The sequence below is a fragment of the Typha latifolia genome, chromosome 5 (assembly GCF_019914945.1).
Source record: "Typha latifolia isolate L0001 chromosome 5, TyphaL0001v2, whole genome shotgun sequence".
Classification (NCBI taxonomy): Eukaryota; Viridiplantae; Streptophyta; class Magnoliopsida; order Poales; family Typhaceae; genus Typha; species Typha latifolia.
The window spans coordinates 14,747,326-14,761,331 of record NC_133090.1 but is presented as its reverse complement, the minus strand read 5'-3'; the positions used below and the strand labels follow the sequence as shown (position 1 = coordinate 14,761,331).

The 14,006-nt window shown below is 39.7% G+C and overlaps 4 protein-coding genes and 1 long non-coding RNA gene across 5 annotated transcripts; 3 read left to right on the top strand and 2 right to left on the bottom strand.

Moving 5' to 3' along the window:
- Nucleotides 1–542: 542 nt before the first annotated feature.
- On the top strand, nt 543–1,978 carry LOC140789218 (chlorophyll a-b binding protein, chloroplastic-like). The gene has a single exon (XM_073138821.1). The coding sequence runs from the start codon at nt 1,051–1,053 to the stop codon at nt 1,849–1,851; it is 801 nt and encodes a 266-aa protein (XP_072994922.1). The 5' UTR covers nt 543–1,050; the 3' UTR covers nt 1,852–1,978.
- A 445-nt stretch (nt 1,979–2,423) lies between these two features.
- On the top strand, nt 2,424–4,035 carry LOC140789219 (major pollen allergen Ole e 10-like). Its single transcript, XM_073138823.1, has 4 exons — nt 2,424–3,312; nt 3,390–3,418; nt 3,506–3,740; nt 3,879–4,035. Exons 1-4 carry the CDS (start codon nt 3,237–3,239, stop codon nt 3,908–3,910), a joined length of 372 nt encoding a protein of 123 aa, XP_072994924.1. The 5' UTR covers nt 2,424–3,236; the 3' UTR covers nt 3,911–4,035.
- A 460-nt stretch (nt 4,036–4,495) lies between these two features.
- Nucleotides 4,496–8,147, top strand: LOC140787982 (uncharacterized). Its single transcript, XR_012108939.1, has 5 exons — nt 4,496–4,831; nt 5,693–6,067; nt 6,154–6,244; nt 6,877–7,867; nt 8,008–8,147. It is a non-coding gene; the product is annotated as an uncharacterized lncRNA (long non-coding RNA).
- Nucleotides 5,568–8,206, bottom strand: LOC140787981 (uncharacterized). Its single transcript, XM_073137040.1, has 4 exons — nt 8,065–8,206; nt 6,788–7,396; nt 6,162–6,192; nt 5,568–6,056 (listed from the first exon to the last, which is right to left on the bottom strand). The coding sequence occupies exons 1-4, from the start codon at nt 8,120–8,122 to the stop codon at nt 5,891–5,893; spliced, it is 864 nt and encodes a 287-aa protein (XP_072993141.1). The 5' UTR covers nt 8,123–8,206; the 3' UTR covers nt 5,568–5,890.
- Nucleotides 8,207–10,306: 2,100 nt separating this feature from the next.
- On the bottom strand, nt 10,307–11,405 carry LOC140789369 (uncharacterized). Its single transcript, XM_073139037.1, has one exon. It carries the CDS (start codon nt 11,390–11,392, stop codon nt 10,598–10,600), a length of 795 nt encoding a protein of 264 aa, XP_072995138.1. The 5' UTR covers nt 11,393–11,405; the 3' UTR covers nt 10,307–10,597.
- Nucleotides 11,406–14,006: the final 2,601 nt, after the last annotated feature.

Genomic DNA, 14,006 nt, shown 5'->3' with positions numbered 1-14,006 from the left:
TCATTGGCAGATGACTAGATAAGTTGGAGTTATCATTCGTCCAGCCGTTGGATCCTTTGTTTGGCAATCGATTTTTGATTTTGGGATATCAGCAATCTGAAGTGGAATATTGCATCTGGGTTCTACCAAATAGCATATGACACATATACACTGCGGATGAATCAGAGATAGGTCGATCCACATCGGACCTTAACAACTGTGCTCTCCAAGTACCTGTATCTATATATTTGCCATGCCAAGGTTCACTGTGTAATTAATTATTCTCAAAAAAACAAAAACTTCTCTGATTGATTTGGAGAAATTATACCTTTGGAAATCGTTACATAAATTACTTGTGAACTGTTACACAGGAATTGCAGTTTAAGTATCTGCCCTCTCATGGCCATCTTCATTATTATTCGTCTCTCAAAGGTCCCGAAGACTTGATAATCATTATATTCTTTTATGTTAACAGTGAAGAGTAATACATATGAATATAAGTGGTGGACATCAATTAGACTATATATTGACTTTACCCCTAAAATAAAAAATCCAAGTTATCCAAGAGACCGCAGATATTATTTCGCAAAGGAAAAGAAGGAAAGAGCACAAAAAAAAACTTGTCTGATACCATACACTGTCGTATTATGGCCAAAGAACTGACCCCGTAATATCTCTGATAGTAAATATCTCCTAATGCTTGCAGATAAAAATCAGAGGAGGGTTGCAATTCCAGTTCGTATGCTGACTCACTCGGAGGCGACGCTAGGTGGAAGAGCAAAAATCTACAACAACCAATCACCACTCTCTTAAGGAGATTCTTTCACTCTGACTAAAGCCAGGCCACCAAAGTATCTCAAGCAGTAGTGGTTCTCAGTTCGCCACCGCTTGCGACTCCAACCATTGCCATAAATCCGCTTGACCAATGAGATCAAAGATAGAGATTTCTATGGATAAGAACTCTAACCTTCGGCCCCTCTTCATATACCTCTAACTACAAGCAATTCTCTCAAACCAACAACTCAATTCCAATCCTTTAGTGGTAGTCCTAACTCCTTTCCAATCTCCTCAATGGCTGCCACCATGGCCCTCTCCTCCCCCTCACTCGCTGGCAAGGCGGTGAAGCTGGCCCCTTCCGCCTCTGAAATCCTCGGCGAAGGCCGCGTCACCATGCGCAAGACCGTCGGCAAGCCTAAGCCCGTGTCCTCCGGCAGCCCATGGTACGGCCCGGACCGTGTCAAGTACCTCGGCCCATTCTCCGGCGAGGCGCCCTCCTACCTCACCGGTGAATTCCCCGGGGACTACGGCTGGGACACCGCCGGCCTCTCGGCCGATCCCGAGACCTTCGCCAAGAACCGCGAGCTCGAGGTCATCCACTGCCGCTGGGCCATGCTCGGCGCGCTCGGCTGCGTCTTCCCCGAGCTCTTAGCCCGCAACGGTGTCAAGTTCGGCGAGGCCGTCTGGTTCAAGGCCGGTTCCCAGATCTTTAGCGAGGGTGGATTGGACTACTTGGGCAACCCAAGCTTGGTGCACGCCCAGAGCATCTTGGCCATCTGGGCCTGCCAAGTTATTCTCATGGGCGCCGTCGAGGGGTACCGCGTCGCCGGTGGGCCGCTAGGAGAGGTGACCGACCCGCTCTATCCCGGCGGCAGCTTCGACCCCCTCGGCCTCGCCGATGACCCCGAGGCCTTCGCTGAGCTGAAGGTAAAGGAAATCAAGAATGGAAGATTGGCCATGTTCTCCATGTTTGGATTCTTTGTTCAGGCTATTGTGACTGGCAAGGGCCCGTTGGAGAACTTGGCTGACCACCTTGCTGACCCAGTCAACAACAACGCGTGGGCATACGCCACCAACTTCGTCCCTGGCAAGTGAGAGTCTGAGAGATGGGTTCTGCGATGGGATTTGGTTGATGTTGGCGTTGTAAAATGGTGTAAATTAGTGGAGATTGATGAGCTTGTACTGGCAATTTCTCTCTTCAACAAGAGTTAATCGTTTTCTATGTTCATGGTTGTCGATTGCGTATTCTCTCTCTGATCTAGTCATATAGACGACCTCACCCTCGACCAAGGCTATAGCTTATTTTGGAGCGGAGATGAGACGTTCATGGGTCAGGCCAGGTAGACAAAGGGTCAGCCCATCTCGCCCATCAGCCAGTTGACTTCAGAAATATTTTTGTGGGCTTTGTTTAAAAACAGCCCGTAGAAACATACCTCTTGGCCGTGGAATTTGACCACTCTATTGTCAGTCTTCACTCTCTCTCTAACCTCCTTCGAATCGATTTCCTCTTCTTCGCCCAATTGCTATACAACAAACGACTCTCGTTGCTTACTTTGAGTTATTCTTCTCTCTGAGTGAGTCGTAAGCAGCATACCAAACCGGAAACCGCGTGCAGCGCACCAACAACATAGACAGGTTAAGAAGAGAGCATGGAATCCTTCTCTCTCTACATCACGTAGAGAAGAGAGAGAGAGAGAGATGTCAGGCAGGAAGCGAGAATGGATGAAGAAGAAGAAGATGCTGATGCGAGGAGAGCAGCGCTGGGGTTATCGAATCCGAGCCTTCTCCTCGGCGGCGTGGAGGGCATGGAGAGGACGACTCGATCGCCCAAATCGCAATTGGCTTGATCTTTTCTACGAATACGTCTTGTTCTACGTTCTCTGGGTTCTTGAAGTCGTCGTCATCGTCGCCTCCCTCTGCTGCTTCTTCCTCTGTTTTGGCTTCTCTTTGTGACTGCACAGCGAGCAATGAGTTCTCCATATGTACTGCAGATGGTTGAGGATTTTATATGACCTTTTCTTTTTTCTCATATCAAAGATGTGAAAATATTTGATCGAGCATTATGGACTCGGCTTGATTTTATTGACTCGTTTCAAATTTGAGCCGGCTTGATTTTTGACTGTATCTTCATTCTTCATAGAGACAGTAAATAATTAAATATTTACTCAAATTTATCTTTATCGGATTCTTTAATAGATCCGAACCCGAAATGAACTCGTTTTGTCTTCTTATTTTTGTATTAGAAGAAGCTGAGACGCTTTGTCTTCTTCCGTTTAACCTTTTTATGCTGTCACCCGTTGCTCTGCCAAACGGAATCCTTCGCCAGTCTTTTATCCTATTACCATGCGCCAAGACAAATATGCGAATATAGCCGTTGCCTTCGCCATTTTCACTTCCTCTACCTTAAATACCCACCTATATATCCTCCTTTTCTCCCTCTTTACTTTCACCACTTCACTACTCTTCAACAAAAAAGAGCAATGGCAAGAAGAGTAGGCTCATCTCTCATTTCCCTGCCCCTCTCACTAGCCTTCCTAATGCTCTGCCTCATCTCAGGTATTAACATAATCTACTGTTTTCTAGCCTTTATCTAATTTAACTTGGCACTCATCTAGCTTGATGAAATTTCACAGGGGGGACCAAGAATCTGGTGCAGGGACAGGTACCATCTTTCTACATCTAACCGTTAAATCTTTCAGACAAAGAAGAAAAAAAAAAAAGAGATTGTTAAACTTCAAATTTGTTGCAGAAAACTTGGTGTGTAGCAAAACCTTCATCAGATGAAGCAACTCTGCTAGCGAACATAAACTTCGCATGCTCTCAGGTGGATTGCGGTGTGCTGCAAAAAGGTAGCCCCTGCTTCTACCCAGATAGCCTTGTCTCCCATGCTTCAGTTGCCATGAACCTCTACTACCAGTCCAGGGGCAGGAAGTTCTGGAACTGCTACTTCAAGAACTCTGGGCTGATCGTCATGACAGACCCAAGTAAGTTCTCATTTAAAGTTTCTTCATTTATAAATATGATCCTGTGAATCTTGGAAAAAGGAAAAAAATTTCTAGAATTTAGCCTCAGTGTCTAACCAGTACTGCTGCTGATGATTGCTACATTGTTGGCCTTTGCAGGTTTTGGTAGTTGTATTTATGGATGCAACTGAAGAGGAGTGCAGAGTTACTTACTTAGATTCTACTTTCAATTTAGTTTAGATTACTTGTTTCTGACTATCAAATTTCTTCTTCAGTGAGAGTATGTTTGAGATTTGGATAACTAAAAATTCTATCAGACTGACCCCCGTGTATGATGTATGATGCCGCAGTTCTGTTTCAATGCTGAATGGTACTTTAGATGGCAAGCTAGAATGGATTATGGATGCCAGTTTATGTCCTAAAAACAACTAATTCTTGTTATACAAACTTAATAGTAGATTAGTAATGCAGATTCGTAGATATAAAGATGTTTATAACAATTAATGCATGACATACCTGAAATTAAGAGGAAAAATTTGAGAAGGCCCTATTTATTTATTTATTTATTTATTTATTTATTTATTTATGGCATGATCAACCCGTTATGTCAAATGTTCCTTGAAATATTTATTGTTTTCTTAGCAACAAACTCAATTCCTTATACACAAAAATTAATACAAGGATGATGATTTATTCTATATAGAAACGTTATCTCCAATAATGAAGAACAACTCATTGAGATGCCCTTTTGCTGTTAATTTTAGTGATAATTTCAAAAGCTAACAGTGGATAAAATTAAGATGATAAAGTAGAGTAATGCGATCATCTTATATCATAGTCCAAGTGTAACACCAAGGGTCTTGTACACAATTATTAATTACCACCGGGAGTTAACTGCAAGAAAGCCTAATCACCTCCACGCCACCCAAAACCAACCCCTTCGTTTCACCGATAGTCTCCTACTTTTAATCTCTACATAATTTGTTGGTTTTACGCTCACGGGTTTGTCTGGGCGACGGGAGCTTCGAAAGGGGAATGCCGGGGAGTGTTTGTTGTAATGCTGCAGAGAACTCTTCACGAATTCCGCAATGGTTTTTTGCCGTTTTTGCCAGGTGAGTTCTCCCAAGAACAGGAAAGCAATCCCTCCGGAACTTTAAAAGGAGAGTCGCAAATAGGAGAACTTTGTCTTCCTGTGTGTAAATTTGTGCTTAATCTGGTCATCTCAAGAGCCCACTTTGCGTAATTACTAAAGTTTGTGGTTCTGATCGGTATTCACCGACGGCCTGAAAGAAAAAGTTGAAATTTTTACAGGAAGAATATTTGTACGGGTCTCATATTAAAGATCTCCGCTCCTTTAACTCAAATCCATGTCTTTCTTGTCTAAGGACTAGTGATGACATTGAATTGGTACCGGCTTAACGTTAGATCCACTGTTCATTATCAGCTTGGGGTATGGTAATGTCACTCTACCATATGCATTATGCTTCTTTTCCTTTGTCATTTTGTCAAGGGCGGAAGCTTGTGAAGGGAGGGGCGTTTTGTAAAGGGTCCATGGTCTACAAGATTCAAGAAGCCTTATAGTGATGTAGGAATTGAATGAGGCATCAAGAAATGAAATTGATCCTCTTGTACCTTCCAAAATAGTATCAGAATAGAGTGATGTTTGTTGTAATGTCACCGGCATAACAATGATATAATTTTTTTTTTACAAAAAACTATCTTTGGTCCGTTAGCTCTGTTAACTGGTTTTCTCTCCGGTCCGATATCTCATATTATATGCTGTAGATTCTGTTTCTTACTTGAAAGATTAGTAGTAGAATATGACACCTCATCATCAAACACATGCAATGGCCTATAAATAGGTATGTATAAATGATTTATGAGATCTGTAAGAAAAGAAATATTTATTTTTCCTAGATCGGGTAGAAAAATATTATACTTCTTAACATATTCTGCCACTAAAACCTATTCAGAACTGTTGACTGTCTTGCTGGTGGTTCGGCAAAATGCATTCCTGCTTCCTTAAAGTGTCACAACAGTGAACACAAGCTCTGAAGATGAACAACTAGCTGAAGATTCCACCTTTTCTAAATGGGAAGTTGGGAACCTGCAATTGCTGTAGTGACATGAGTCAGACCTCAAGTCTTCTTCCTGTAGGCATTTGATGATCCCTATTTATGGACATTTAATGAAATCAATGGGTTTAGGAGAAGCATGAGTCCAATGAAGATTATCATGCTCTTAGGCTTGAAGGCACTGCTGGTAGTAGCTGGAGGGACCGATCCAAAGACTGTTGATCCTGTTGGGTTGGTTGTGTTCAGGACCGATGAACTTGTGCTGTTATTGAGGTGCCAGAAAAAAATATTTTTTTTTGTTAGTCTTTGTAAAATTTATAGATAACTTAATCACTGACATGAAGCTAGTATGATTTCAGATGCCTACCTCGTTGATGGATACTGACATGTTGAACTACCTGCATCATGCAAACAGAAAATATTCACTCAGATAGCAATCACAGCGGCATGGTAAAATGTCACTGCATTATTGCTGTTTATAGCTTATCCATTGTTTTTAGACAATATAATTGAGGATCTGAATATGTTAAGCATATTGCGAAAGTGTTTGTCATAATGCATAAATGTTATACAATGCTTATTTCTTAGATAAAAACATAAATCGCTTATATGACCTCAAATTAATTGTGCTAGAAATTATTTCATGGAGTTGGAAAGAATCTAAATTACCATGTAGAGGCGAAGGCTTTTATTTTTCAATTATCAGCCATATATTAACATATATATAACATAGCAAATGTCTAAATTGAATTGAGAGAAGGAAGTTGTTTATCACTTAAATCATACTTGCAGGAACTTTACAGATTCAATTTTATGGTAGCTTTGATCAAATTATCCTAATTCTTGAAAAACAGATTTTTGGCCTATATTCTTAAAGACATCACAAAAAAAACTTTATTTCTTTGAAAAAGAATAGATAACTAGATTTATAATAACAAGGATAAATGGTGTACTTAAATATTGACAAATGGCATAAAAGGTGTATCTGCTTACTTGGGTCGATATTGGTAGTTACAGCAGTTCCACCGAAATCACAGCTAGTTGGGACTGGGTTCTTCTGATAGTAGTTATTGAATGCGTAGGATGCATGGTCACGAAGAGTATCAGGGTTAAAACAGCTTCCACCTTGCTGTATTGCCGAACAATCTGCACCTCCATATCCGCAGGCATAGTCTAGAGCAACCTGCAATGCCGTCTCAGAGGCAGTTTGACTTGCAATACACCAGCTTTGGCCTGATGAAGATGGAGGCACCATAGATGGTGTACTCGGTGTCGAGTATGGATTTGTAACAGGAGTCATCATTGGAGGAGTTGGACTTGAAGGCGTAGAAATTGGATTATATGAAGGGTATGTAGGGGTTGTTGACACGGTGGGGTTTGAATTTGATGGGTTGACAACTGGGACTGTTGCGATTGGGGTAACAACATCCATTTGTGGTAGCATACTTTCTGATTCTAGCTTTGTTCCAGCAGACAGCAACCTATGGGATTTCCTTTCAGATCGCTGAATCACAGGCTTCTCTGTTGAATCATATAATTTTGTTGTCTGTAGAGATGCTGGAGAAGTTGATGAGGTGTCATCTGACTCTTTAGCTAGTGTTCCTGTGCATCAGTGAACTCACATTCTGTTAGAATTCTGAATGAAATTGTAGATATCAGCTTGTAATGGCGAAAGGTAATTAATGTGTGAACTTTATAAGCTTCTGTTTAAATTTTCACCGGGGTGAAATTTTCAACATGAAGGTCTTGGAAGGTTGAAAGGGAGGGTTTTTATTAAACCTAATGTTGTATTTATGACAACTTCCAAAAGAAATAACAGAGAGGAGAGTAGAAAGAGCAAATGGATTTCTTAAAGCAGATGATTCAATTAGTAGTCTGAGAGACCTATCTGGTGCACCGTTATCATAACCATGTTTCCAGAAAGTCACTCAACCATTGTAATCAGAGGAAGAAAGCAAATAATTTGACTTGAAGAAAACCTGATACAATGGTGGTGGACATCTGTCAGGTGCTTTATTTATGCTCATGATATCATCCACAAGGATGTGGAGTCCCAAGTTCTACCAACTCCTAGTAAGCTCACCTACACTTTTGGCTCTGGTTCACGAAAGACCTCATCATGATTGAAGTTTCTCAATCTCCCATGTTGGTAATTAGTAGCTCTATACTCCAAACTTGCACTAGATCTCTCACCTCTCACCATAATTGTGCAGATCACTAGCTTGCTTTACTACTGTAATTGCGTTAAAGAAAAAGGAGTTATTACTCACCAGAGCAGAAGAGAACAACCAGAAGGAAAATTAAGCACTGGATTGCCCTCACACCCATCTGACCTGATCCCTTCCTCTGTTTGCTTGTTCTGGAGTATTTTGGTTCTAAAGAAGGAAGCTAATATTGAGAACTGAAAAGGAGAGCCTTTCTCTCACTTACTTATATATATAATGAGAGAATCATAGGTTCCTTCTTTGGTAGTAGAAAGAAGATGAGGGAGGAGAATAAGAGGAAACTTGGGAAGTGAGCATAGAAGCTTTGAGTGTGCACGCAAGAGAGGAGGTGGTGAAAAGAAGGCAAAAGGAAAGAGAACATGTAGATGTTGCAGCAGCAAAGTTGATGGTCTGGAAGTGATGAAGGCTTCTCCTATGGGCAAGGGTGATGATGGTGGATTTTGGTGATGAGATACTGATGCTGGCTTTGAGGGGTGGTGGGTGGGAACCTCTCTTTTTATGCCCCTCTTTTACTGTTTTATGGGACTAAATCAAATGGAGAAAAAGGTGGTGAGTGGAACAGACCCATTTTACTAAGGTGCTGCTGCCTCTTTTCCTCTTTTTGAAGCTCTTAATATGAAAACTTATTATTACGATTGGTGTCCAGATTTCCTTTGTCTCCCTAGGCTAGGTTTTAAGACTACAACCCTGGTAGTGGTGTTGATTTAAAGTCTCAGATGCTTGATCCCACTGTTCTTCCACTGTGATTGAGTCAACACAGAAAGTTAACTTGAATCGTCAAACACTGTAGGTTTATGAATAAACAAAATAACCCAGATTAAAATATTCCATTGGTTTACAACCTTTCTTTAGGACAATTGCTTATTTGACAATTCCATGCAGCTTAGTTTTGATACATCCTGTGATAAATATTGTGCCTAAGAAGTTATTCCCCTATACTTGACAGAGAAATTTTAATTAGACTCAGACTACTGTTCCAAAAGCGATGTTCAAGTCTTTATGATGGTTTCTTAATCTTTTATTTGTCATCAGTTCATATCATTTTTATTTTATACCAGAAGTGAGAACTTAAGGTAGTGTTTGGGCGTGATATAACTCCTAAATCTAATTAGTTAAGCTTATTTGTTTTAAAAGATGACTTAAATCGATTTAGGAAAATAGTGTTTAATCATAAATCAGTTTAGTAATGTCATGATTACACTTGATGTTACATTAACAAGATAATAAATTTAGGAAATACTATTAAATAACTAAGATGTCCTTTATAATAAATTGATGAGAAGAGGAGAGAGAGAGAATGATTTAAATAATAGTCGACTAAAACAATGTCTTTTTAAGAGTAAAATAATAATTAAAATTTTATTGGTAAATATAAATGATTAGATAGAAGAGTGGATGAGGGAGAAAAAATATACTTAAGTAGATTCTTATAAACTAGTTTTGCGAGAAACCATTGTTTAGAATTAAGTATACTGTTTAGTGCTCACTATATTGGTTTAAACTTACTAAACCACATCCAAACAGGGCTTTAATAGTATCTCAATTAACCTGATATTGCTAAGATTTGAACTGGAAAACACTCATATGAAGCTCTTTTAACCATATAAGCAATGTTCCATTGGATTCATATAATTTTCCTCTGTTTATAATGGACTTCCTTCCATGACTAAATTGTTAACATCAATTTTCACATGAATTCAACTACTTCACTGGCTTACTTGTCTATGAAGAATACTCTGAAGAAGAAGAAGAAGAGAGAGAATAAAAAATTAAAATACTCTGAAGAGATGCGAAGAAAGATCAGGACAGCTTTAGTAAAATCTCTCATGTCAATTTGGTCATTAATTAACCCCAAATTAAATTTCTAGCAGTGAGCTCGCAACCCATTTGCTTCCTTACAACAAGAGGTGATCAGATAATTTGAAACAAAAAAAAAAAAAAAAAAAAGTATCATTGTCCTAGCCATCATGATTGACGAACTCCGTCATTATTAGCTTTAATCGCATCACTTTCACGTGTCTGCACACTTTTAAGCACTAGGATAAGCTCCAAATGTGCATGGAATAATTACGTCTATTAATCTAATCCTCATCTCTGTGTGCTAATCCGTTGCTCATCTTCCCAAATTAATGCAAGAGATTACCAAGATAAGTAGCTTCCACGAAGAGCCATTAGCCTAATCTAGCTATTAAAACTAATAAGTATCATCTAGGGCTTAGAAGGTGTGTAATAAAGAGGAAAAAAGAAGGAGAAGAGAGAATTAACAATATAACTTTTGGTCGGTAACAATTGGTAGCTTCATCTTACCATTATATACCGGAATATCTACAACTTGTATTAATTTATTCCACACATATCATTATACCACCTTCCTTATCTCCAGATCATTCAAATATATATGTATATAAATAAAGACGGAATTCTAACAACGAATCAAGAATGAGGCACCCAGATGCACCAACGATTGGCTCCATTTGGGCCACGTTGCTTGGGCCCGCTTCCCAGCGACCCTTCATAATTATCCACCTGGAATTCCGAAACAGCCACTCGATCCAGCTCAAACGGCCTGCCTCGAATCCTACTCGGCATGATTAGATTCCATCCGCTGAGTTGTCAACGCCTCGCAAGCTCGCCGCGCTGCCGAGCCCAACTCTCCGTCCGCGGCGTCCTCCGTCCACCTCTCTCTCATGCCCCGGTTCAACTCCGCGACGAACCCACTCCGCCGGCTCTCGCAATCCCTCAAAAGCCCCTCCGACCAGCACGTCACGTCACAGCCCACGGTTTTTAACGTCGGCGGGAAGCCCGCCGCCACAGCAAGGTACTCCACCATAGCATCTATGAACTCCCCCGGCGCCGTCCCCCGCCCGTCCCAGAGCCAGACACGTGCCATCCCGCGGTGCATTGCTGCGGCCAAAGCCGTGGCGGCGTTCGGCGCCGACATCAGACTCGGACTCAAGTAGATCACGAAGTCTCCGGCGTCACTCCCGGCGATGACGTCAACCACGGTGTCGAGATCACGGCCGGCGAAGTGGAGCTTGACGCGGCCGACCGGCTTCCGCGGGTAGGACTCGTCGGGGTACAGCGCGTTCTCTACGAATTGGCTGGCGCGGTAAACGATGCGATCCGCCTCGCCGTTGGAGACGAACATGAGGTCGAAGCGGCGGCCGGCGTGGGAGTCAACGCCTGCCGCATTGACGATGGATAATTCAAACCCTTTCGAAGCCTCGTAATTAGCCCAGAGGGAGACAGCGGCGATGGCGACGACCGCCGATAGGCGGAGGAGAATTTTGGTAGTCGAGAAGGCGGCGGCCGAGGTGCCGTCGACGACGTCAGATGTGGTAGAGTTGTGGATGGGAAGGAGGGGGTCTTCCATGGAGACTGACCAATTAGAGACGAGAAGTATAAAAAATAAACTTTTTTAGTTTTAGTTTTTATAGTTCAATGATTGGAGGCTAATGACAAGTTTAAACATTGTTAACAAGAGCAAGTTGTGACGACTTATAGTAATGTCTCATCTCTGGCTAAACTAATCACAATTAGTTCCTACTTATCTTGTTCATTATACTAATAACTTGGACGAATGGATGAGTAGTTAAAGATTTAATTATGACTAGTACTTACGGGCGACTGTGCTCGAACTAATAAGGGTAGGGCTTCGGCCCGTCCGACGTATGCTCTCGGCCCAGTTATCGAGTTCGAAACTCAAATTAAAATCGTTTTAAAGGGCTATTGGGTTCATCGCGAGCTAGGGCTGGGAATTGATATTTTTGGCCCAAATCCGACCCGGCGCGTGGCAACCCCTAATTAAAGTATGCTTCTGCCTAACATCATAAGTGTCCATAAATATTGGTTGCGAGAGGTGCGCAATGTCTCCATTTCCTGCAACATTTGTTTCCAGTTAAACAGGTTGTGTCAGTAGAACATTCCCATCAAAAGTACATCTTTCGAAAGATAAAATGTAATTTAGGCTCAGTAGAAGAGAGATAGTAAATGAACATTAGTTACTTACACAAATCGTTCGTACGTTTTTTTAACCTGACATCCTTTATGACATTTTACATTTTAGTCACAAAGTATGTTAATCAGTATTTATCTCGTTCACATTTCTATATGCAAATGCCTGGGAAGGCTATCTGAACTAATTGATTCAAAAATGTATTTTAAGTGGATATATATTATTTTTTTTCTATTAATTGATTACAAGTAGGATCAACAATATTGCTGCTTGTTTACAGGTCATATTGGTCGTCTCTCACTCTCTCTTCATAAATATTATAACGTCGGTAATTGCCTCATTACTAGAAGAAAGGAAAGTTATAAAAATCTAAAGATAAAATATGAATTTAAAGCACCTCTGGAAAGCGAAATTAATTGACATTGCCCCATAAATTCTATGTGCAGAGATCCATGTTAGTTGTTCCTCGCTACCTGTTCATCCTTTTAATTTTAATTGAATTGAATTTAAACTCAGTTTAAATCTTTTTTCTAGGTTTTTGGTTGCGTGGAACAAAAATAGTCCTTAGTAAACAATTCAGATCTGGTGAAACTCGCCGTTCGCATGGCCCAAGTTCACTTTCCCAGATTTAGACGCAACAGGATGCATCACTATTTGTCATATTAAGAGCATTCATACCTCGTTATCAATTAATCTTATCCCCTAGTTCAAAATTCAAAGAAGAAAAAAATAAATATTAAACTTGTTTTTTTTAAGAAACAAACACTATTGCTCAGCAGCGACTAGTGAGTCCTTTTAATATTTTGTTTAGCTCCTATTAACGGATGATTTGCAATAAAATATATTTTAATTTTTTAATAGTAAGATACATATCTCATTATGAAAATGTAATTTTGGATTATTTTTTACTAATTTAACCCTAATAAAAATTTTAAAAAAATTATTGTGTTTTACAACAAAAAAAAAAGGTCATGCATCGCATACGTAATTTATACACAACGTTTATATAAAATATACGTTCTAATTTTCAATAATATGCGTATCGATATTAAAAAAAAGTAATGCATCACTTATGTAATTTATACGCATCGCCTATACAAAATATACCTTGTAATTTTTAACGATGTGTGCATTGAGATTTAAAGAAAAATGCCACGCATCACATATATAATTTATACGCATCGCTTATGAAAAAAGAACACTTTAATTTTTAACAATGCGCATTAAAACGGTTGAGTTGAATTAGAGTTAGAGTAAACAAATCTAAATTAATAAAAAAAATCTAAATTTATAATTCAATAATAGAAAAATCTATTTTTACTAATTAAAAAAATGAACGGCTTTTTTCTACAAATCAATCCTTGTTAACTCATACGATGTATAGAAAAGAAGGGAAAAAAAAAAAACTTTCTATGTAGTTTATACATCCTTACTGAGGATCACAAACAGAACTAAGTTCCAGCGTATTCCCGTTGTATAAATACACCTACACTTTTAATAAATGCCGCAATATAAGGACAGCAAGATCACGGAGTTGACGGTCAATATTAAATGCTATCCACTCCATTGTACGCCTATAATTACACCAAAGACGTACGCTTTGGATGTGAACGAGTAATTGCTCTCCACCAACCAGTGTTTTCATGTTTATTTTATTTTTTTTCCACAGCACATTGGGTATTTGGAGCTTTACAAAGATACGAAGAAATAGTTATACTAATGACAAGTTAGTTTATGATAGCTTAATTTAATTTTACTTAGATACGTTAAAAAGTAGTCAATGCACCCAGTTTTCATGGAGTTTATCGACGGAAGGACCGACAATCTGGGATAGATTTGTATTCAGATTTACTGTACGAATTTCTAAGAGTAGGGTACTTGGAAGTCATTGTACTAGCTAGTAGTTAAATTAATTAAGAGTTTTTTCCGGTGTATATCCACGTAAAGATTTCTTTTTTGGTTCGTAGTACAGATATTTCCTGGTTATTCTTCAAGATAAGGATGAATAATTTAATAAAAATTACTTTAAAAC